This window comes from Pongo abelii, chromosome 21 (genome assembly GCF_028885655.2).
Source record: "Pongo abelii isolate AG06213 chromosome 21, NHGRI_mPonAbe1-v2.0_pri, whole genome shotgun sequence".
Lineage (NCBI taxonomy): Eukaryota > Metazoa > Chordata > Mammalia > Primates > Hominidae > Pongo > Pongo abelii.
Window position 1 is genome coordinate 64,272,086 of NC_072006.2, and position 24,335 is coordinate 64,296,420.

The 24,335-nt window shown below is 32.1% G+C and overlaps 1 protein-coding gene and 1 long non-coding RNA gene across 3 annotated transcripts in view; one reads left to right on the top strand and one right to left on the bottom strand.

Moving 5' to 3' along the window:
- Positions 1–19,777, top strand: part of LOC129052168 (uncharacterized) — a 33,606-nt gene extending 13,829 nt beyond the window's left edge. Inside the window, exon 3 of the long non-coding RNA XR_008517059.1 lies at positions 18,133–19,777. This is a non-coding gene — a long non-coding RNA (uncharacterized LOC129052168). The remainder of the gene's footprint in view (positions 1–18,132) is intronic.
- Positions 1–24,335, bottom strand: part of SYCP2 (synaptonemal complex protein 2) — a 59,093-nt gene that overhangs the window by 3,386 nt on the left and 31,372 nt on the right. For both annotated transcript variants that reach the window (XM_024238859.3, XM_054541909.2), the window contains 16 exons: positions 20,128–20,255; positions 19,343–19,379; positions 15,491–15,561; positions 15,336–15,393; positions 14,833–14,888; positions 14,360–14,417; positions 13,720–13,888; positions 11,488–11,525; positions 10,864–11,034; positions 8,766–8,964; positions 7,356–7,561; positions 3,315–3,500; positions 2,362–2,452; positions 1,940–2,095; positions 1,243–1,379; positions 42–136 (listed from right to left, as the gene is read on the bottom strand). In XM_024238859.3, the coding sequence (XP_024094627.2) occupies positions 42–136; positions 1,243–1,379; positions 1,940–2,095; positions 2,362–2,452; positions 3,315–3,500; positions 7,356–7,561; positions 8,766–8,964; positions 10,864–11,034; positions 11,488–11,525; positions 13,720–13,888; positions 14,360–14,417; positions 14,833–14,888; positions 15,336–15,393; positions 15,491–15,561; positions 19,343–19,379; positions 20,128–20,255 (1,856 nt within the window). The remainder of the gene's footprint in view (positions 1–41; positions 137–1,242; positions 1,380–1,939; positions 2,096–2,361; positions 2,453–3,314; positions 3,501–7,355; positions 7,562–8,765; positions 8,965–10,863; positions 11,035–11,487; positions 11,526–13,719; positions 13,889–14,359; positions 14,418–14,832; positions 14,889–15,335; positions 15,394–15,490; positions 15,562–19,342; positions 19,380–20,127; positions 20,256–24,335) is intronic.

Consider the following 24,335-nt stretch of genomic DNA (forward strand, 5'->3'; position numbering starts at 1 on the left):
GTAGCATTCAAAAGTTTTCAGAACAGATTTTTATTACAGACCTAGAGTCCTGACTTTGATGATTCATTGTTCTCAGATGTTGCTGAGCTGTTTTCCAAGACTGCGTAGTAAAATAACTCAACATTTTATGTCGGATCTGAAAAATACTCATTTTAAACTTAAAATATCTTTACAAAATAACAATCTAACCAAGACTACAGTAAGAGCAAATAATTTTCCACGAAATGTAAATTACTAAGAAGAGCTTGGAAAAGTGAAAAATTAAAAACTCAGTTATTTAGACTGAAGTGTTAATAGACACTGCTGAGTGAACTTATTTAACTCCATCAGTAAGTCTTTGACTAAGGGTTGAGTTACTCCTCAACAGTTTTTATAAGAACCCCACACTCTACAGTATTTACAAAAATGCTGATGGTTATAATTCTCTTCAAAGACACAGCCTAAAAGTCACACTCAGAATTTTTTAAAACCATTTTTTTTTCCACAAAAACATATATTTAAATCTAGCTACAGACACATATGAGAATATATAAGTCAAAGCTTCTCTACTCAGATTAGGTTGGCCTTGGGCAAAAAAAAAAAAAAAAAAAAAACAGAAAAAACAAGCAATTTCTAATTTTAACCCTGAATATAGGAGAAAGGAAAAGCAAGATGGTGGGGGGGGTTGATAACCTGTGCCCAAAACATCTTTTATTCAAAGGAGGGCATAAAAAAAACTATCGATTCCAAATAGAGAGATGTGAAAAAGATAGGCAGAAATATATTACTAATAATTAAAAAATGTTTTAAAAAGCATTTTTGCATTATCTCACTGGAACCCCAAAAACTCAGACTACATAACTATAATACAGAACTAGTAAAACAAAATGAAATGGTATTTCTTTGACTGCAGCTGCTCATTCTTTATACTACACTATACTACCTTCATTAATGCTCACCTAAATGAGAGAAAAAATGTCTTGAAAAGTGGCATGAAAACTGTCCAGTAAAAAAAAAAAAAAATCACAGAAAAGCCAAAACATTAAACTGAAAAGGAAAATAGGACAAGAGAGAAAATAGTAGTAGCAAAAGAAAGAATATGGGTAATATACAGATTTTATTCCAATTATTCACATGTAAGAAAAGTTGGTTTCATGAATGGATATTTTGTTGCCAAAGGATCAAACAAGCCAATGGTCTAGTAGAAAGTGTGGCGTATTATTATATTATTGGGTATAAATTATAATTTAAAGAATAACTCACATTATTCCTTCTCTTAAATTCTGAATTGAGCCTCTCATAAGTCTCATAAGTCATCTCTATACCTGCAAATTCATTTTGCCAGGTCTCCCAAGGAATAGAAAAGTCATTTGTTGATAATGAAGATATACTTTCAGACACTAAAAAATGAAAACAATCTGCTGAAGTTAAAATATGCATTACTCTAAATTTAGCCTTGTAATTAGGCTAAGAACAAAATCTAATTTTCCGAATCTATGTGTAACCTAAGGATTATGAAATCAAAGGCAGAAGAGTTCCTTATGTTTTTTTAACTTAAAAATGAGATTATTCTGATTTATAAAACAAACTTTTTGGTATGGCTATTACAGCAGAAATGACTACTTTAAGCTGGAACATTTATGGATTATTTTTAATTGCTTTTTAACTAGTTCCACATTATTATTAGGTATTTAGTGAGGTACTAGCACATCAGTAAATTCACACTCTAGTTTTCCTAAATGCAACAGTAAGTGACAGAATGATGAGGGAGATCTATGGGCATCTAAGACCCTTACTACAACAATTATTCATATAAATGTGAACTTTGCAATAAAGCATCATCCATCTTGGACATATCCAAAGTTATCTTTACAAATTTGTTTTGTAAATAGACTCATTCAAAATACAAGAACCACCCTCCAAATAACTGCATTTTGATACAGGCTACTGATCTACCTACTTTTGTGGATATGATGATCTGCATCTTCAATTTTACACAGTTTTTTGGGAAGCAAGTTTGCTCTCCTTTCTCCTTTCTCTTCCATTTCTACTTCATTGGAATTACTTAGATTATCTTCTATATATATTCTTTTGCGACTAAGATGTTGAGTGGGGCCTTAGGAACAGTTAAAGAAAGTTAAAAGTGCTACAATTTTCATTAAAAATACCTAACATTTTCTTGCTTTTATTTTAAAAAGGCTTTGTTTCCACTAAGTGTTTTTATCATGTTTTAGGTAATTATGCATTCAATTCTACCTAGTTTATTTTCTTTTTACATTAAGTTGAATAATGGTATGACTTAAAATACGTAATTCCTTTAGATGAAATGTCACGTAGCATTTCAGTAATCATTTTTTAAAAAGCAAGACTATGACTACAAACCTGATACATGAGTAGCATCACAGGGCATGTCAAACCACGTTTTCTCTCTTCCTTCACTAGACTTGGATAATGAAGATGCTAAATGACTTTCCTAAAATATGTATTAGAAATTAGAAAAAAATTCAGCAAATGTATTTCAATTCACATTTTATCACCTTTCTCAAACCCAAAAGCTGTCAATTCTTTCTCAGATTGTTTCTATCCCCTCCTTTTCATCTCTAATATTTACCATGTGTTAACCTTGATTCTAAGTTGACCTCAATCTTCTTGTAATAGCTGTGATGTGAGCTATTTTTTTTTTCTATTCCTGCTTTTCATTTCTTTATTAGGATTTCCATTTCTTTGAGTCAGGAAATGAGCCACAGAAAACTAAAATTTAAACTATTCTTCTTTCAAACCACATCTTTCACATCTAACCTTATGTTATACTATTTGAATATACAGGTTTTTTTTTTTAACTTAGTAACCTTTACACAGGTTACTGATTTTTCTCCACTTAATCTACATATACCTACCCATCCACTTAGGTCTAGCTCAAATCGCAGCCCTCTCCAAGTTGTAAAATTCTGTCTTGATTTTCTATATTTTACAGGTTATTAAAATATTTTTATTGATGGATGGATGGGCTTTTATGCTGACAGGAAGTTCAACCAAATACCTATATATTCATGAAACCAGAAAGTGCCAATTGTAAATATGCAATCTGGGGTTCAGCAGTGGTATCCTCACTACTTAAGACCTTACTACTCTCATTTTAAAAGCTTCAACTTTCTTCTATCAGAAAATACTTTTCTATGATCAAGCCATTCTATATACTTTAAACATCAGATTTTCAGGTAATAACAGTTGAAAAGCATTAAAATATTATAATCACCACTAAAGGTCAGTAATCTGAGTCTTATAAGAACCAACTTAGTGTAACGAAAATTTATAAGTTATAATACCATACTTACCTCTCTTTTGCTTTGTATATAATTTTCATTGATATGTGGAGATTCAATTTCCATAAACCGTTTTTCTGAACTATAACTGCTTATATCTGAATAGCTGTTATGGCTTTGTGTTTCTTGTGTAAGTACCAGAGAACTTATTTTTTTTCTATTTACAATAGTATTACTCTTAGTTGGAGTATGTCTGGCCTATGAATGAAGACATACAAAAACCCAGTAAGAAGTTACAAAATTGTTCAAAGCCCCCCACTTCAAAAAGAGTTGAACATAAGAAACATTAAAGCAAAACTGCAAAACTACTTAATTCACTGCAAAAATTCAATTCCAATTCGTAACTAAAAATAAAAAATCCTTAGGCAAGTAGATTATTACTTTGATGACCAAAACCTGTAGATAAGGATCTCTGCTAGTACAGTTTCTATGCTCCAGAGGTCAAAGTCACCTTAACAAGAACACGAATAAGAATTTTTTTGCATTTTCTGTTCCAATCTTCATGTGTAACAGTTTATATGGCTGTCTAATACAGAAAAGCCAAGAGAATCTAGGCAGACAATTATGATAAAATTCAGCAAGGTTGCTGGAGATAAAACAATCAATAGTTTTTCTATATAAAAATTTTAAAACTCAGAAACTGTAATTTTTAAAAAAAGTCTTTGATTTTTTTTTAATACAGCAAAAAGAAGACCCATAAAATACTTAAGAATTAATCTAACAAGATGCATAATTTCCTTTGTAGGAGACTTCGCCCAACTTTGTAGGAAATAAGACGAAAAAGTGGAGAGAGAAATGATGTGTAGATAAGAAAGATCAACATCAATATTGAAAAATGGCAATTCTTCCCTTAGACAAACTAATTCTAAAATGTATATGAATCAGTAAAGGGCCAAAGGAATTCTGAGGAATGGTGGGGCAGAGGGTATGTAACACCCTATAAATGTAAAATGACCCCAATTAAAGCAATGGTGGTATTAGCACAGAGATAAACAGGCCAGTAAACAGTAAAATCTAATAGTGCCTAATCCAGGCCCACGTGATCACCCAGCCTATGACTAAATTAAGACTATTCCACTCCCGATGTTGCACTAATTTGATATCCATATGAAAAAGAAAGCCTGGAGAGACTCAAATCTAAAATTTGAGTCAAATTCAGACTCAAATCTAAAATAAGAAAATATTTTTATGACAATAGCTTAGGGGAAGATTTCTTGAACAACCCAAAAGATTGGTAAATTTGATTATGTCCTATCTTTTGTCATAGGGATGTTGTGTAATTAAGTGAAAATATACATACTAGGAAAAGAATGTTTACATTGTATACAACTAATAAAGAATATCCAGAATATATTAAGAACTCATATAAATTTGTAAGAAAAATCAAACAATGCAATTTAAAAATAAGAAAACAAACAGGAAATTCACAAAATGGCCAAAATCATGTGAAAATACTCATTGATGCAATGAGTCAGGAAAATGCAAATTAAAGACACAACTTTAAGCTTACCAGACTGGCAAAAACAGAAACAACTGATAACACCTAGTTAGTTAAAACTGTAGAGAAATGAGCAGTATCTCATAGCAGCGTTGAGAGTGTAAGCAGGTTCAACCTACCATATAAAGCAAATTTCCAACACCTTATTAAGAGTTGACAGAAAAGGGGCAGCATGGGGGAATGTCTCATGAGTGTCCAGCCAATGAATATTTAACTGTTAAAATTCCATCTAACACATAGTAGCATCAAAGATGGTGGGTGGGTATTACCTAGGTTTGGAGATTTTGCAAGGTGGCATACTGAAGGGATTAAAGGATGCGGGGGGAAAATAAGAATGACAGAAATGCAGGGATTGGTTCTAGGACGTCTTGTGGATATCAAAATCAGAAGATGCTCAAATCTGTGATATAAAATGGTTCAGTATTTGCATATAACCTATACACATCCTCCCATATACATAAGTAATCTCTAGATTACTTATGATACCTAATACAATGTAATACTCTTAAATAGTTGTTATATGTATTGTTTGGGAAATGGCGACAAGAAAAAAAGTCTGTACATGTTCAATACAGACACAATTAAAAATATATATTGTTGTCTGTGGTTGAATCCACAGATGTGGAACCCACAGATATGGAGGGCCAACTATGCTGATAAAGGATCACAGGAGAATTTGTGTGAATTTCACTAGTGTGAAACTGGGTTTCAAATTGTGGTCTGTAGGAACTCAAGAGTTTTGAAAATATGCCTTGGGGATTATTTGGGGGAAAGAGGTGAAGGAGGCTAGGTAGATCTAGGGTTTAGATCTCCTACCTCTACTTTAAACAGCATAGTTCCACTTTTATCTTTCTGACACACAATGGTCCCTCTTAGCTGCAGTTTTGCTTTCCAGGGTTTCAATAACTCATGCTCAACCATGGTCCAAAAATATTAAATGGAAAATTCCAGAAATCATTTATAAGTTTCAAATTGTGCACAATTCTGTGTGGTGCCATGAAATCTCTGGCCATCGGGCTGTCCTGCCTGGGATATGAATCATCGCTTTGTCCAGCATATCTATGCTGTATATGCTACCTGCCTGTTAGTCAAGTAATAGCCATCTATCAGATTGACTGTGGAGATATTGTAGTGCTCAAGTAACCCTTATTTTACTAAATAATGCCCCTCAAAAGCAAGAGTAGTGATGCTGTAGTGTATTGTTATAGTTGTTTTGTCATTGTAATAATTTATAAATTGCATATTTATAAGTTAATGTATAAATTAAACAATCATAGGTATATATGTATAGGAAAAAAAGTATAATAGGGTTCAGTACTATCCTCCATTTCAGGCATCTATTGGGGGGGTCTTGGAACGTATTCCCTGAGAATAAGGGGTGATTACAGAGTACAGATAAGAATTTTGTAACAGGAATGATCACTTCCTAAGAGATACTATTAATTGTTCTACACATTAGAACTACACACATTTTCTAGATCTGAATAGGCTTATTCCTGCAATGCAGGTACTTCTTTCAGATTTCACCATAATTTAAAGTCTATGGCCTTTAATAACCTTTAGTTACAAAAATTCAAGTTGACAAAGTAAATTGACAATTTAGTTGAAAACAGTGTAATTACAATATTTGGTTTAGGTGTTTATAAGGAAGTTTAACAGGTAAATGGTAGGAATATAAAAAGTAAATATATGTTGAAAAGAAATTCTTCATTCTTCCTCATCTATGTATCACATTATAGATATCATTTCTTCTTAAAATATAGTAGACCCTCCTGAAATCACGGATAGTACCTAACCCTATTATACTATGCACCGATTTCTTTTTCCTAATTTCATGAAGATTCATTCTTACCATAGATCTTAGCAACTTCCACATACCTTATTTTTAGTTCCTTATTAAGCACAGAATATTCACCATTTCACTTGAAGGAAAACTTTATGGCTTCTCTTTGGCCTATCTGAATTGTCAGCATCAATACTCTTGCCCTTTGGCAGTATTGTTAAGTAAAATAAGGGTTACTTTAACACAAGCACTGCAATACCTCTACAGTTGATCCGATAACCAAGATGGCTACTATGTGACTAACAGGCAGGTAGGGTATACAGCAGCATGGATACACTGGACAAAGGGTTGATTCACGTCCCAGGAGGGACAGAGTGGATGGCTCAATATTTCATCACACTATTCAGAATTACACACAATGTAAAACATATGAATTGTTTATTTCTGCAATTTCTTGTTTAATATTATCAGACCACAGTTGACTGTAGGTAACTGAAACATCAAAAAGTGAAACCACAAATAATGAGAAACTACTGTACTCTCCTGCTACCACATTCTTCCTCCTGTATAGCTATACATTTATTTGTCTGTTAGGTTCACCAAGACTGGCAAGTATCTCTCTCTTGTCATTATGTCCCTCTCCCCCAAGACCCTAGACCAAACCCAAAACCTTAAACAGACTAGCAATGTGTATCTGATTAAGATGATAGGGAAAATAACATACTACCTTCAGATATATCTGATAAAGAGAAAAATATATATACATTCTCACCAAAAACAGTGGTCGTGGAATTGGTGAACAACTTTCACTTGCACACAGGAAGTTTTTCTCATTGTTTTTGGGTGACTTTATTGTACCTCCAACTCCACTGTTACTATTTAAGGATTCAAATGATGAAGTTTTTGGATAAGGTGATATAGATTTTGTTATGCAGTCATAATCCTGAGTAAAATCCTTTTCTGTTATTTTCTCTATACCTACATTGCATCAAAATAAGAAAACAGATGGCAAGCGTTATCACTGATGTCTGCTTTAGAAATAGCATGATTAATTTAAATTCTAAGAATATAAATTTGTCAAATCTTCAAATCTTAGCTATATAAAAGGATAGCTTTAAAAATATGAAGACCAAGTTATATTTAAAATATTTATCAGACTGAAAAACAGTAATGGCTGAATTTAAAATGTAACCACAAGAACTTTCAAAACATTTTCCAACAAAAATATCTACAGTACGACCTGAAATATAAGGATCAACCTAAGTATTATCTTGAGTATTCTGACATCATAGCTGATTGTGTTATATATACACATCACAACATTTTATGATTGAAAAAGGCTTGAGAAATCATCTGCTCTACATCTTTCACATAAAAATTAGAAAATTTACTGCTGGAATAAATCTTAATATAAATAAATCCTCAGACAATTTTCAGATCAAATCAGGGCAGGTACATCTGTCTCCTGAGTATGTGCTTATATGAAATTTCATAGTGGTCCTTAGTACTGAGAACACAATAGGTACTTTAGAGGAAGCAGAAGTATACCAACTTGATTTAAGTCTTGTATTTTAACTGAAATGATTAGCATTTAGAAATGCTTTAACATGTCCTTACAAGGAAACAAAAATGGTATAAAAAGGGCAAACTTATACTTTCTATACTAGAAAGGCATACACATATACCAGAGTTCCAAAGAATATGAATTTTTCTTTAGCAATCATTTAAAAATAAAAGCAAAACCTCAGCTGTATATGGTATTAATCCACTGTGGGTCCACAGAATGAGCAAGATATTCTTTGGACTTTTGTCAATGAAATGTAAATAGAAAAAACAGAATTCTCCATAAATTCTCATGTTTTTAAATATATATTGAGCTAAAAAAAGCACATTAAAATTAAGTACTTATTTAAGATTGTTATAATTTGTGAATATATATTATTTTCCATATTAAAGCATTTGATCTTTAACTTCCTAACATGAAAAACATCAGTATCCTAGTAGCATTGTTCCCATGTTATCAAAAGTCAAGTTACTAGCATTAATTAGCTTAACAATGAAGTTTTAACTACTATAATCATAAATACCCCTCAAAATTAGTCTTAAAATTGTATTTTCCCATAATTAGAGTTATAGAAAACTATTGAATATTCAAGTAAAGAAAAAACGAAGTTATACTGACATCTCGTTACTTCTATAGATGATGGACTGCCAGATAAAGATCTGGGAGATAAGTCAAGGCAATTATCTCGTATAGCATCTTTTAGTAGAGATGAGTTTTTCCATTGTTTTGATAGTTCCTTTTCTGTTTCAGCACAGAAGACTTTCTGTTGTTTCTTTGGTAGCTTTACCATTTTCATTCTGGAATGGATATTCTCCTCCTAAATGTATCAATAACTTTCAAATTATACTCAAGTACAAATATTTACACTTGGACACATAAATTATATTCAAATATTTATTAAATGTTGTATATTACCACATAAAGGCATAACAAGGACCTAGACATGAGTAGTGAAAGACTTTCTAATATACTAGAAGCCATAAGACAAATTCACAGGAGAATATAATACATTTACTATAATAAATATCTTAAGAGACACAAATAGCCTTCTTTGAGGGTTCAAAGATTATATTCAGTTTAGGGAAATTAGAAAGCATTCCTAAATTGCATAGTATTTGAGATACTAAGGAGTTTGTGAAAGAAGGTAGAAAGGGGAAGACATACTGCGAATAGAGAAGACTTTGCAAGAACAGAGGGAGTGGAGAAGCACAGGTCTTATTTGGGAGTCACAGGTTATACTATCTGACCATTTCACAGTTCTGGGCATACACTGGAGAAGGGTAGAAAAATGCTTGGAATGGCATTTTGATGCTTTGAATATCTGACAATAGAGATATTTTTAGGGTCTTCCTTTGAAGAGGGATAAGATGAGAGGTGGCTTGAGAAGGTATATGACTATATGTATGGTAAACATCCTTTAAGAAGTGATAGAAGGCTGGGCACGGTGGCTCATGCCTGTAATCCCAGCACTTTGGGAGGCCGAGGCAGGCAGATCATGAGGTCAAGAGATCGAGACCATCCTGACCGACATGGTGAAACCCAGTCTCTACTAAAAACACAAAAATTAGCTGGGCGTGGTAGCGCGCGCCTGTAGTCCCAGCTACTAGGCAGGCTGAGGCAGCAGAATCGCTTGAACACTGGAGGCGGAGGTTGCAGTGAGCCAAGATGACACCACTGCACTCCAGCCTGGTGACAGAGCAAGGCTGTGTCTCAAAAAAAAAAAAAAAAAAAAGAAGTGATAGAAAATGTAGACCTAAGTTAGGAAGTCTTTAAAGTATTTTGGGTAAGAGATAAGATTGCAAACAAGAAGAGATGGAAGTTTATGATGTCAAATCAGCACACTGTACTGTTCAGAAACCTATCTTTAGTGCCAGACTCTCTGGTTTCAAATCCTAGACCTACCACTTCCTAGTTGTGTGACCTTGAGCAAGAGCCTCAATTTTCTCAGTTGTAAAATGGGATGACAATAATAGTACTAATTACCTATAGTACTTATGAGATTTTAAGACATTAAATCTGTAAAGTGCTTAATATAGCAGTTGGCACATTGTAAGCACTACATGTATTTATATACTATACAAATACACTATATGTGTATATGTACAGTGGTTACTATATATAGTAATATATGTATTAAGTGTATATATTTTCCCATAATTGGAGTTATAGAAAACTACTGAATATTCAAATAAAGAAAAATGAAATTATACTGACATCTCATTACTTCTATAGATGATAGACTGCCAGACAAATAAATAAATATTTAACTTTGCTTTCAAGAACAGGTGACTGGGAATGTGTCTGGACATTATGAGACATAAGGAAGAAGTCAGGGATGGTGACAGGTGGGCCAGTATGTGGGAAGAACCTCAGACACCAATATTTTGCTTTCACTCAACAGATACACAGCTTCTCCATGCTATACTTTATTAATGCCTAATTTTAGAAGATTAAGTACTTCTCCATTTCAAAGATACTATCATAAAGTTATAATTTCACTAGATTCAGACATCTGTTTTATAACAAAAATGCCAACTTATTACAAAATTTAGCATTATATTGCCTAAGGGCAAATTTCTAGAATTATTATTTAAGTTTTGTCATATAGGAAGTTAACTCTTAAGAAGTAACAAGATAAATTTGACATTTTTTACAAAAATACATATTTAGTATTTTAAGAGGCTTTTAGAAATTAATCTGAACTGTATCTATTTACCTTTACTAGTAAGTTCTCTTTAAATGAATGTGAAAATTCTTGTTCACACTCTGATTCTGAATTTGAGAGATCTTTATAATTTTTTTTTGTTTTGGTTGCTTTTCGTGGAAGTCTGATTCTTCCTTCCGGAATTGTCTTGTCTGTCTTTTTGGTGATATTTTTACTGGGTGTCTTTAGGAGAAAAATTCCTGAATATTAGATCAATATTTGAGGTACAAGAAATACAAGCAATTTGCTATAAAATTGGCACTGTGACAAGTTTTACATAAAATATTTGTAAGAATGATTCTTGATTAACATACTTTAAATTAATGGATTTTATCTTCCCTTTCCAGTTATCATCTTTACCATCTCTGTCTCCCTTCCATTAAGTCCCCGAGGACCCTGATATATACTATCTAACTGAAGTAAAAGATTTAAAAAATACCTAAAAGCACAGAATAAAATGGAGTCAAATAAAGGCCAATATGATTTAAAAAGAAACAGGAGAAAGTGTGCAAAAAGAGGAACAGGTACATAAAACACATAACTGATAAAAAGGATAAAATTATGAGATGAATTATTTTTATATGACAAGAAAAAATAATTTTAAAGGGATGTTTGAACACAAACTTCTTGGCTTACCATTTTAGAGCTTGGTTGTCCCTTTTCCAAGGATGATCCTGCAATTCAGAAAAATAAGGTTAAATTTTCACAGTAAATAAGAATAGGCATTAAATTTATTAGAACATCATTTCAGCATATTTAAATTAAAATAAAAAGTAGTAAGTTTTTAAAGCATGTGTTAGCATTTAATAAGTGAACCTCCATGTGGCCTCAGGCCACCAGGATACCAGCCCTCCTGACACCATAATCTTCTCATCTCTTCTGCTGAAGAATCTGACCTCACAATACACTATTTTGGAAGCTTTTCCTTTCCCAAAACTTTTTAGTAGCCCAACTGTACCACATCTCTGATTGGCACCATCTTTAAACTCATTCAAAAATGTAATTTTCAAGAATTGATAACTTTTACTGTATAGTGTTTGGTATGATATGAATTGCCAGTTTTCCTCCCTCTCCTTTATTTTATAGAACTTTTTAAACATATGTCAGCATAAGTTATAAAGTTAACACCTATAAATCCAACACTCAATTTAAGAACCAGATTGTGTATAATGCTGAATCTACTTACGTATGCTCTCTTATACCATCCTCCGTGTCCCTTCTGCTAAAAGGTAATTACTGTCCTGAAATCTGCAGGTCTTAGTTACTTGCTTTAAAAACAAGTTTTATTACACAGGTATATATCTCTAAACAATATAATGAGATTTATAAAATATCATGTCCTGTATAATATCCTATGATTTATTTTCCATACATCACAATGTTAATAAGATTTACCCATATTATTGATAGCAGCTTTAGTCCCACTTCTTTTTTGCCTTTCAAGCGTAATGTTATCTTTCCAAATAGTCTCTGAAACCCTAAGAAATAAGATTATCCAAGCAAAGGAAGCAAAGCTGTTTTGGAAGAGAGGTCCTCTAATAAGTCAACTCAAACACATTAACTTGTAGTTATTCAATAATTTAAACAAAAGAAATCATACAGAATTTCAATTTCATAAGTTAAATTTTATAAATATTTAGTGATGACACTAACTTCTAACATCTTCCTGAGATCTCTAATCTTCTACTTTATGTTATAAATGTTTTTATTTGTACATCTTCCCACTAGACTGTAAGCTCCCTGAGGGCATGTGAATCTTACTATGTTTATCTTTGGCGGCTTCAAGGTTCAGACTATGATGCAATCTAGCCTCATCTTTCACCATTTTCCCATAAATATGATCTATGTACCAAATACCTCAATACTGCATTCCCTGAATATACTATGCTATTCCATACTTCTCTCCCTTTAATATATGATAATCCTGCTGCTTTACTTCCTCATGTATCTGGTGACCTCTCAACTAAATTTCAAGATTCAGCTTCATTTCTAAACACATGCCAAAATTCACTTCTATTTTTAGGTAACTACTGGTTATTTTTAATCCTGAAATAAAAGCTGATGCCCTTAAAATAAATATACATTTAATTGAAAAGCACGGAGTTAAGTCTTCTTTTAAAAATGCAACATATAAAATCTTTGTTTTAGCAAACGTTGAAACTGATGTTCAGCTATGAAAATGGTAATTCTCTCTAGCCAAAATTTATACCTGAAACTCTTACCAACTGCTTCAGGAGATTCACTATCACAAAGAGAAAGCAGAAGCCACTTTCTAGGAAAGTACTTTGTGGAAAACTTAGACCCCCAAAAAAAAATCTGGAAGAAAATTTTTTTCCTTTTGATATATTTTTTGTGTCTATATAAATTCCTAGAAAAGGATGCATGTTGGGTGCAGCAAGAAGATGGGATATTTAGTAAATATATATATATATACACACACACATAAATATATATATTTTATACACACACACACAAATGTAAATACATGTAAATATATATAGGTTAGTGTCAAAGTTCAAGCCTTGGTCTTAAAGGTGTTGGGTTCATGAGTACTTGGTATATTATTCACAATAATTAGCTAAATAACTGGATAATACTGGGCCATGAGTAGACAAGTGACGAGAATCATGAGCCAAGGATAATGATAAGTCATAATTTGTGTCCCTAAGGTCCTATTAAAAATAAAATTTAAATATAACCATATTACCAAAATAAAACAAAAAACATAAAACTGTAGTGTTTTGTCCTATCCATGAAAGTATGTAGTAATGAACAGTCTAAATACAATAAGCTTATATAAAGCATTTTCAATAATTGAAATAAATTGTAAAATCATTTGCAACATTTATCCAAAAGATAATTTCTTACTTGATTTTCCACTTTTATGATTCTTCACATTTTTATTTCTGCTATAGTCTATTAGCTGTGGTTTTGATTTTGGTTCTCTTAGCCAGCTTATATCAGTCTTGCTGTCATCACATCTGTACTCTGTTTCAGTATCACTAAACAGATTTTTCTTTTGATGATTTGTTATAATCTATAAAAAAAAAAGTTTGAAATGCATGAAGAAATACTACATCTCATTATGTCATGCAAGGTAAGTTAAATCAAAACAACAACAACAACAAAGAACAAAAACCAAAACAGGAAAACTAACTTGTCATTTCTTAACATCCTAAATAACCTATCCAAGAAAGTCACTTGGAAAACCAGATCAGATAGTGATATTTGTATTTTGGTGTTGATGTTGTTAATTCAAAGTTAAATCAAAACAACTTATTTCCAGAGAGGTATAACCTAATAGTATATATATTAAAAAAACTAAATGTGGCATTTCTTTTATTAGATGATTACAAATAGCTAAAAGACCATAAGAAAATTCATAATAGGAATGTGGATAGTTGCATAAATATAACAATCAAAATATTTTTGTTTTCTTGTTTTTGATAATCTTTAACATTAAGAGAAATACTATTTCTAATAGACATATTGAGATATTATAACTTACTTTTTTATCTTTTGTTTTGACAGAAGATTTAAGTTCATCATGATTCCTTGGACCTACCCTTAAACAAAAATATGTATTAATTAAAAAATACCCTTCATACTTGTTTTCTTAAGGTAATACACAATGGACAATTAGACCTGAGTTTTCAGTCTTAACTTTTTCACTAATTAGCTATATTATTCTGGCCAAGCCACTTATCCTCTCTGACTTCAGTTATAAAATAACTATGTTGGATTAAAGAACTACTAAGTCTTTTCAGCTTTATGATCTAGGATATACAACTAATATTCAAAGTGATGATAATTTGCATATTAATTTAAAGAGTAAATGTTGAAGTAACAGAATCATAATGGGAGTAATAATGACTAGCATTTTTATTCACTCTTCTCATTTGTTAAAAAACTCTAAGACTGGGAGGAGATATTTAAGAGAAAAAAAAGATCAGAATATTTTAATCTAATAAAAATACCTACAATCTAATTGACTTATCCACACAGGCTTCTTTAGCTGTAGCTTGAAACTCTTGGATCTATATTGTAAATAAACAAAAAAAAGAGGTGTCAGTATCAAAATAAACAAGAATTAAAAGGAATAAACATAAAATCTAGTTTCGCTTCACAAAATCATAAGATTTGACATAAAATTAACTTTACTACAATATTTGTATTTGAAAAGAAAATACAATACAGCAAAAATAAAATAGTTTTTTTTTCATCAATAAGAAAGGCGATTTTCATGGTAGTGAAGGCTTTCTACCCCACAATTGCTTGTTTTTCTCTACCTTATTCCAAAACAAAAATTAAAAAAAAAAAGCCACCTAAATATACATAGGCTGGTTATCCAAAATATTATTACGTATTTCTTAAAAATTTTAAAGCATATGAGGATGCACATTAAAAACATACTATCTAATAACTGCATGGTAAATACAATGTAACTTCTGAGTAAATACAATGTATCTTGATTTTTAGCTTACTCCAAGTTTTATGATAGGGTCATCAGCTCCATTCAAATTAAAATTGTAAACATCATTCCTGTGAAAATGAAGAGCAATATTAGCTCCACTTAAAATAAATATGTGTAGTCTCTTCAAATATGAAGAAAATGAAAAATATTACAAAAAATACTTACACTGGGCATTCAGAAGTAACATTAACAAAAGTAGTCTTCAGTTTTCTGTAGCTTTTTTTCTGAACTTTTTCCTGAATACAAAAGAGGGTTATAAAAAAATCATTAAATGGCTAACAGGTAAGGTATATGAAAAAATGCTCAACAGCACTAATCAGAAATGCAAATCAAAAAATGAGATGTCATCTCACCTCAGTTAAAATGGCTTGTACCAAAAAAGACAGGCAATAACAGATGCTAGTGAGGATGTGGGTCTCATACACTGTTGGAATGCAAATGGTGGTACAACCACTGTGAATAACAGTGTGAAGTTTCCTCAAAAAACTAAAAATAGAACTACAGTATGATCCAGCAAGTTACTGAGTATATATCCAAAAGAAAGGAAATCAATATACCAAAGAGGTATCTGCACACCCATGGTTACTGCAGCATTACTGAAACCTAAGTGTCCATCAGTGGATAAATGCATAAAGAAAATGTGGTATGTGTATATACAATGGAATATTATTCAGCAATAAAAAAAGAATGAAATCTTGTCACTTGTAGCAACATGGATGTAACTGGAGGCCAAAGTAAAGTGAAATAAGCCAAACACAGAAAGACAAATATCGCATGTTCTCACTCATAAGTGGGAGATAAAAAAGTGAATCTCATGGAGATAGAGTGTAGAACGGTGATTATCAGAGGCCAGGAAGAGTAGGAAGGAGTGGGGGGGGGGGATCTAAGGGATTAAAAAAATATATATATAACCAGTGAAATGTACACTTAAAAATGATAAAGATGGTAAATTTTATATGTATATTTTACCTCAACAAAAAAACTTGTACATTACTCTATGTGGCAAACAAATAATGTGCATTTTAAAATATTTTTCTAGTTGTGCTTCCACTAACATAAATCTTACATTTGTAACATTCTCCTTAAATTGAATAAAAATATACGCAAAATAAATTAAATCACCACCCATAAATACAATTGCACTCCTAGGGCTGGGCACAGTGGCTTACACCTGTAACCCCAGCACTTTGGGAGGCCAAGGTGGGTGGGTCACCTGAGGTCAGGAGTTCAAGACCAACCTGACCAACATGGTGAAACCCTATCTCTACTGAAAATACAAAAATTAGCTGAGCATGGTGGCACGCGCCTGTATTCCCAGCTACTCAGGAGGCTGAGACAGGAGAATTGCTTGAACCTGGGAGGTGGAGGTTGCAGTGAGCCAAGATCACGCCACTGCACTCCAGCCTGGGGGACAGAGCAAGACTCTGTCTCAGAAAAAAAAAAAAAAGTTATCTGCATTCCTATGTTCATTGCGGTAGTATTTATAATTATCAAAACATGGAAACAAAGTATTCATTGACATATGAATGGATAAAGAAATTGTGGTGCATGTATATATATCAAGAAATATTATTCAGCCTTAAAAATAGTATATCCTGAAATTTGCTATAACACGGATGAACCAAGACAAGAGGACATTATGCTAAGTGAAAGAACCAGACAGAAAGAAAAATACTGCATGATCTCCCTTATATGTGGAATCTTTAAAAAAAAAAAAAAAAGTCAAATCTATAGAAATAAGATAATAAAACAGTGGTCACCAGAGGATGGCAGGAGGGAAGGAAAAAAGGGAGATCAAAGGATACAAAGTTGCAGATATGTAGGATGAATAAGTCTAGAAATATAATGCAGAACATGAGGACTATTAATAGTATTGTATAGTATACCAACTATATATAATACAGTATTGTATTATATAATAGGTTGTTGCACCAATCTATTATATTTGGGATATTTGCTAAGAGTAGATTTTATGCGTTCTTGCCACATACACACAAAGATGAATGAATACATTAATTTGATTATAGTAACCATTTCACTATGTATATCATGTTATACACCTTAAATATATACAATAAAAAAACACTTTTTTAAATATTGAAGACTTAAATAGTAAAAATATAATAGAAAATATTGTAAATCTAATAAAATCCTTTAACCTTAATACTTACTGACATTGTTGTTATGTAAATAAATGACCTCCTTACTGGAATTCTATAAGCTAAATTTTGGTGATGCCATGATCACAAACCAAGCATGCTTCTACTTTGTTTTGGACTCTCATTTGCTTTAAACTCTTAAATAGAAAACTTTGAGAGAGGCTAAGGTTTATGTAAAATCTCATGTAAAAGAGTCAAAAATCTATCAATTAACTAGTATTGTTAGGAAAAAATATGTGTTAAATTATTCATACAGCCTACAACTAAAAATATATTCAACCAGATCTCAAAGTAGTGAGGGCAAAAAAAGAAGTTAAATAAAATAACATTTAATAAATTAATTGTAATATACTGTATTAAAGAAATGTACTATGATTAAATATCACTAAATAATTGATTATTGATCACAAATAATTAGTAAGTTAGAAATATTAAAACGTAAAATATTAATTTTATGTTGTGATTCATCTTCAATTTAGTTCTTTCCGTTATTTTATATAGAAGTATTTGCATTATTTTAAAAAGGTTATCTCTCAATATATTACTCCTCTGATCATTTATCTGACTTATCCTTCCCAGTATGATTTTTTACCAGTGCTTGCATACATATGTTCATTCACCTGTTGCATCGTTTGTGTGTTGTTACAGAATATGTAAAAATGAGCGAAGATGTTAAAGAAGTTAAGCAAAAGGCAGCAATGGTATTATAGAGGATACAAAGGTGAGCACAAAAATATTACAGAAAATACAAAGATGATTCAAAATAAAGTATAGTGAAAAAATAGAAGAAAAAACCCATGAGTAAAACAGCAAAAATAAATAAAAATTTAAAAAGGTACCAAAACACTGTATTGTACAGATTCAGAATTCTTGCCAAATGGGTTGAGTCAGGGCATCTTGGAAAGTTTTCATAAGGAAGGTACAAAGAGAAATATTTTAATAATCAGATAAGAGGGTGAGAGAGCCTGCTGACTCAGTTCGAAGTTCATTGCAAAGGGAGAAGAAAAAGAGAATAAATACTTAGGAAAGACTTACTTCAGGAAACCTCAAGTTATGTTTCAGTTAAACATGACATGCCTAGAAAATTAAGAAATAAGACAATCTTTTAAAGGGACAAGTGAGCCAGTCTATGTGAGCCAGTCTATGTTTCCACTTAATTCAATAAGCAACAGGGACCAAAAAAAGGTTTCTGAACAAGAAAGTGGCATGATTGGAGCTGTGTGCTTTAGAAAGAAAAAAAGCTGGTAGTGAATGTGATGTAAGGATTGACACAGAGAAATGCTAGAGGCAAAGAAAATTATTAACACATAAAGCCTATTGTAACAATCCAGAGATTAGAAATCAGAACCGAAACTGGGCTAATAGAAGTTGGCCTCGACAGGGGAGAAAACATTCAAGAAGAACTTATAGAGGGTGAACTTCAAAACTTGAAATATTAAGTGGACACAGAGAACAACTGTAAGGAATCAGAAAAAAGATAATTTATATTATAAGACTGGATAAAGAGTAAAGGTTTTTTTAAACAAAATTGGAACTTCAGTAGGATCTAATTGTTAGGAGAGATGGGATCAGCTATTAAAAAAATACACACACACGATAAGGATATACTGAATCATGTACCAAAAAGTAAAAATATTACGCTCATATGTATAAAAGCAGCTTTTTATTTGAAAAACAGAAGGTTGGAGGGCTATTTTGAGTACTTGCTATTAAACCTGTCAGTGGTTATCATCATTCATTTAGCAATATTCTAAAAACATCGTATCAAATTCCATTTTACCACTATGCTATTTTAGTGTTTATGGTCAAATATTGAGTTTGACTATAGATTTGGTGAAGTTAAGTAAATAACACCTACCTTACTGAGTTGTACAACAGGTTTGTTTGAAAAACCACTGTAAAAAAAGATTTTGTCAAAATTGAAAAAGCAAATCAGTATCAACAGAATATTTTTCATAAAAGTCATTTTATTTAAGATAAACCATATTTGTCACTAAATTTATATTCAATGTTAAAAATAACCAAAATGTAACAGTAATAGTCTGATAGTTTTGCTACTTCACTCAGTAAATAGCACTTATAATAGAGCATTCGAAGCTGAATCATTAATGCAGCAGAAAGTGTGAATTTAAAATGAATGATTCCGCCGTAAGAATCATTTATTCATGACCTATAGTAAGGCCAGAATTAACATAAACTTGAATTAACCACCTGATAGACTATAAATAGACATTTTGTAATAATCTTTGGAAAGACTGCAAAGAATGTACTATTTACTACAAAAAAACTCTCATATCTGGTTAAATTTTGTATTTCATTAAGCAATGTATTTAAATATATTTATTTATTCATTACTAGATTCAGTAAGTACAATGTCTACATCCTAAAGATTTTTAAAATGGTATGTTGTGTTGATGTGTTTTTTGATCCTATATAAAATGTAACTAGACAATAGAATGACAAATTTCAAATTTAGTTCCCTTCCTGTGTAAACACCTACTATTTATAAAAGTATTAAGTAACCATGTGTTTTCTACTGAAGTTACATTATCTGAACCTATGTTTAAAATTAACCTTTTTAAAATTGTGTAATATAGTTGTATCTGTCAGAAAAATATTCATGTCTGAAATTTAAGAACATACCTGTTAATCAAAGACTCCTTTAATTTTCTTGTAGACTTGATGTCATCTTTTGTTTTGTATCTTTTATTGATTTGGCTTATCAAGGATTCTGCTGCATTGGTAAATTCTTTCCCTTTTGACTTTTCTCTCTGAAAAAAAATTGTAAGTTACTTTTAAACTCTACCAGTTAATCTTCAAAGGAAAAATAAAGGCTGAAAAAAACTTTTAAGATAAATCTGGTTCTATTTATACCTGCAAAGAGAAATAAAGAGAGTCAAGTATTTAGTAACTTTGAGCTTTGTTAGGCATTAAAATAACTCAAGATAAATTTTATTATACTTTAAGTTCTAGGGTACATGTGTACAACATGCAGGTTTGTTACATATGTATACATGTGTCATGCTGGTGTGCTGCACCCATTAACTAGTCATTTACATTAGGTATATCTCCTAATGCTATCCCTCCCCCCTTCCCCTACCCCACGACAGGCCCCAGTGTGTGATGTTCCCCTTCCTGTGTCCAAGTGTTCTCATCGTTCAATTCCCACCTACAAGTGAGAACATGCGGTGGTTTTTTGTCCTTGTGATGGTTTGCTGAGAATGGTTTCCAGCTTCATCCATGTCCCTACAAAGGACATGAACTCATCATTTTTTATGGCTGCATAGTATTCCATGGTGTATATGTGCCACATTTTCTTAATCCAGTCTATCATTGATGGACATTTGGGTGGGTTCCAAGTCTTTGCTATTGTGAATAGTGCCACAATGAACATACGTGTGCATGTGTCTTTATAGCAGCATGATTTATAATCCTTTGGGTATATACCCAGTAATGGGATGGCCGGGTCAAATGGTATTTCTAGTTCTAGATCCTTGAGGAATTGCCACACTGTCTTCCACAATGGTTGAACTAGTTTACAGTCCCACCAACAGTGTAAAAGTGTTCCTATTTCTCCACATCCTCTCTAGCACCTGTTGTTTTTAACAGAACTGTGCAGAGTGCTTTGTAGACATTTTAAAAAATGTTTCTACCCATAAGAATAAAAAACTGAAAAAAGGAGAAACCATTTATTTGAAAAGATCAATAAAATTGATAAACCTTTAGTCAGGTTAACTAAGAAGAAAGAGAAAAAAAAAACAGAAATTACTATCAGAAATGAAAGAAGGGCCATCACTGCTGATCACATAGACATTAAAATAAGTCAATATTATGAACTCCATGCCCGCAAATGTGATAGGCTAGCTAGATGAAATGGACCAATTCCTTGAAAGACACAATCTACCAAAACCTATGTAAACAGAAACGGATCATCTGACTAGGCCTATATCTATTAAAGAAATGGAATGAATACTTGATATCCTACCAAAACACCAGAAAGAGTTCACTTGTGAACTCTATCAAACATTTAAGGAAGAAATTATGCCAATTCTCCACAATCTTCTACAAGATTGAAGAGTAGGAACTACTTCCTAACTTAGTCTATGAGGCCAATATCCCCTTAACACCAAAACCAAAGACATTACAAGCAAGTACAAACCAATATCTCCCATAAACACATATGCAAAAATCCGCAACATCAGCAATATTAGCAAATCAAATCCTACAATGTATAAAAAGAATTATGCAACTATTACCAAGTGGATTTTATTCTAGGTATGCAAGACTGATTCAACATTTGAAAATTAATGTACTCCATCATAACAGGCTAATTTTAAATAATCAATCAATCAATATAAACTGATACACAAAAAGCATCTAACAAAATCCAACACAGATTCACAATAAAAAACCCTTAGCAAACTAGGAATAAATGGAAACTTTCTCAGCTTGATAAAGAACATCTACAAAAAGTTACAGCTAACATCACACTTAATGGTGAGAAACGAGATGCTTTTCCTACTAAAATCAGAAACAAAGCAAAAATGTCCCCTCTCATTGCTTCTTTTTAACATTGTTCTGGAATTCTTAGCTAATGCAATAAGACATAAAAAGGAAATAACAGGTATATTCATTGGGAAAGAAGAAATAAAACTGTCTTTGTTCACAAATGACGTCACTGTCTATGTAGAAAATCTCAAAGAATTAGCAACAAAACTACTGGAAGTAATAAGCAATTGTAGCAAGATTGCAAATCACAAGTCAACCACTTTCTTATAAACCAGAGTCAACCACTTTCTTATAAACCAACAATGAACAAGTGAAGTCTGTAATCAAAAACACAATATAATTTACATTAGCACTGCCAAAAGAAATACTTAGATGTATATCTAACAAAACATGTACAAGAGAAAAACTACAGAAGTCTGATGAAAGAAATCAAAGGAGATCTACATAAATGAAGAGATATTCCACATATATGGATAGAAATCTCAATATTGTCAAGATATCAGTTCTTCCTAACTTGATCTATAAATTTAATACATTCCTAGTTGAAAGAACAAACAAGTGGAGCACAGGGGAATGGTAGGGCACTGAAGCTATTCTGTGTAATACTGTAATGGTAGATATGTCACTCCACTACATATTTGTCAAAACACACAGAATGTACAACAAAGCATGAAGCCTAATGTAAACTAAGCACTTGAGTTAATAATCATTATGTATCAATAATGACTCATCAATTCTACCAAATGTGCCACAGTGATGCAAGATGTTAATAATAGGGGAATGGGTAAATGGGTATATGAGGAGTCTCTATACTTTCTACTCATTTTTGGGACTAAAATTGCTCCAAAAATAATTTTTTTAAAAGTAAAAGGACTACAAAATAAGAATTATTCTCAGCACAATTTAGATAACTTAGTTTTAATAAACTCCAATAGTATTCTTAAAGATATGAGGTCTCCTGATTTTATATTTACTTTTCTCTGGTTATCAGGCATATAGGTTTTTTAATTGTAGTAATATACACAAAAATTTAGTAAACACAAAATTTACTATTTTAACCATTTTTAAGTCCATATGTTCTTATATATAATAGGTACTAAGTTATAATCCCCTTAAGATTATCAGAGTGGTTTACTCGTCTTGATAGAAATGTACCAAAAATGAACCTTCTCCAAAATACTGTATGATTTCAGAAATTTCAGTATAATTGGAGCCAGCCTGGCAAATCTGTGCCACTGAACTACAGAGGTTGCTCTGGGGTGATCCAGTAAGTAGAAAGACAGTATCAGACAGATGGCTACCTTAGAAGACAGTTATCATCTAGCACCAGGTTAGAATGATGATCATTAAAAAGTAAGGAAACGACAGATGCTGGAGAGGATGTGGAGAAATAGGAATGCTTTTACACTGTTGGGAGTGTAAATTCGTTCAACCGTTGTGGAAGACAGTGATTCTCCAAGGATCTAGAACCAGAAATACCATTTGGCCCAGCAATCCCATTACTGGGTGTATACCCAAAGGATTATAAATCATTCTACTATAAAGACACATGCACATGTATGTTTACTGCGGCACTATTCACAATAGCAAATACTTAGAACCAACCCAAATGCCCATCAATGATAGACTGGATAAAGAAAACGTGGCATATATACACCATGGAATACTATGCAGCCATAAAAAAGGATGAGTTCATGTCCTTTGCTGGCACATGGATGAAGCTGGAAACCATCATTCTCAGCAAACTAACACAAGAACAGAAAATCAAACACCACATGTTCTCACTCATAAGTTGGAGCTGAACAATAAGAACACATGGACACAGGGAGGTGAACATCACACACTGGGGCCTGTTGGGGGGTGGGGGCCTAGGGGACGGATAGCATTAGGAGAAATACCTAATGTAGATGATGGGTTGATGGGTGCTGCAAACCACCATGGCATATGTATACCTACGTACAAAACTGCACGTTCTGCACATGTACCCCAGAACTTAAAGTATAATAAATAAATAAATAGGTAGGTAGGTAGGTAGGTAGAGACAGTGATTCATGAACTGGTGGGAAATTCTAAATAGGATACAGGTAGTGACTCTATAAAGGACTGAAGACAATTTCTGAAAACAGGAAGTTGATTTTTTAAAAATCAGAGCACAGCTTAGAAAAGATTATTAGGTTTTGTGCTCCCAGAAAAAAAAAATGACTAGCTCAGGGAAATTATGTGAAATTATTCTAAATACCAAAGAAAGCAATTTAAAATTTAAATTTAAAGACAGATCTTTGTTTAGACAAAAAGAACCTTATTTCCCCTGGGACTGAGGGAAGAAAATAGCAGCTAAGATG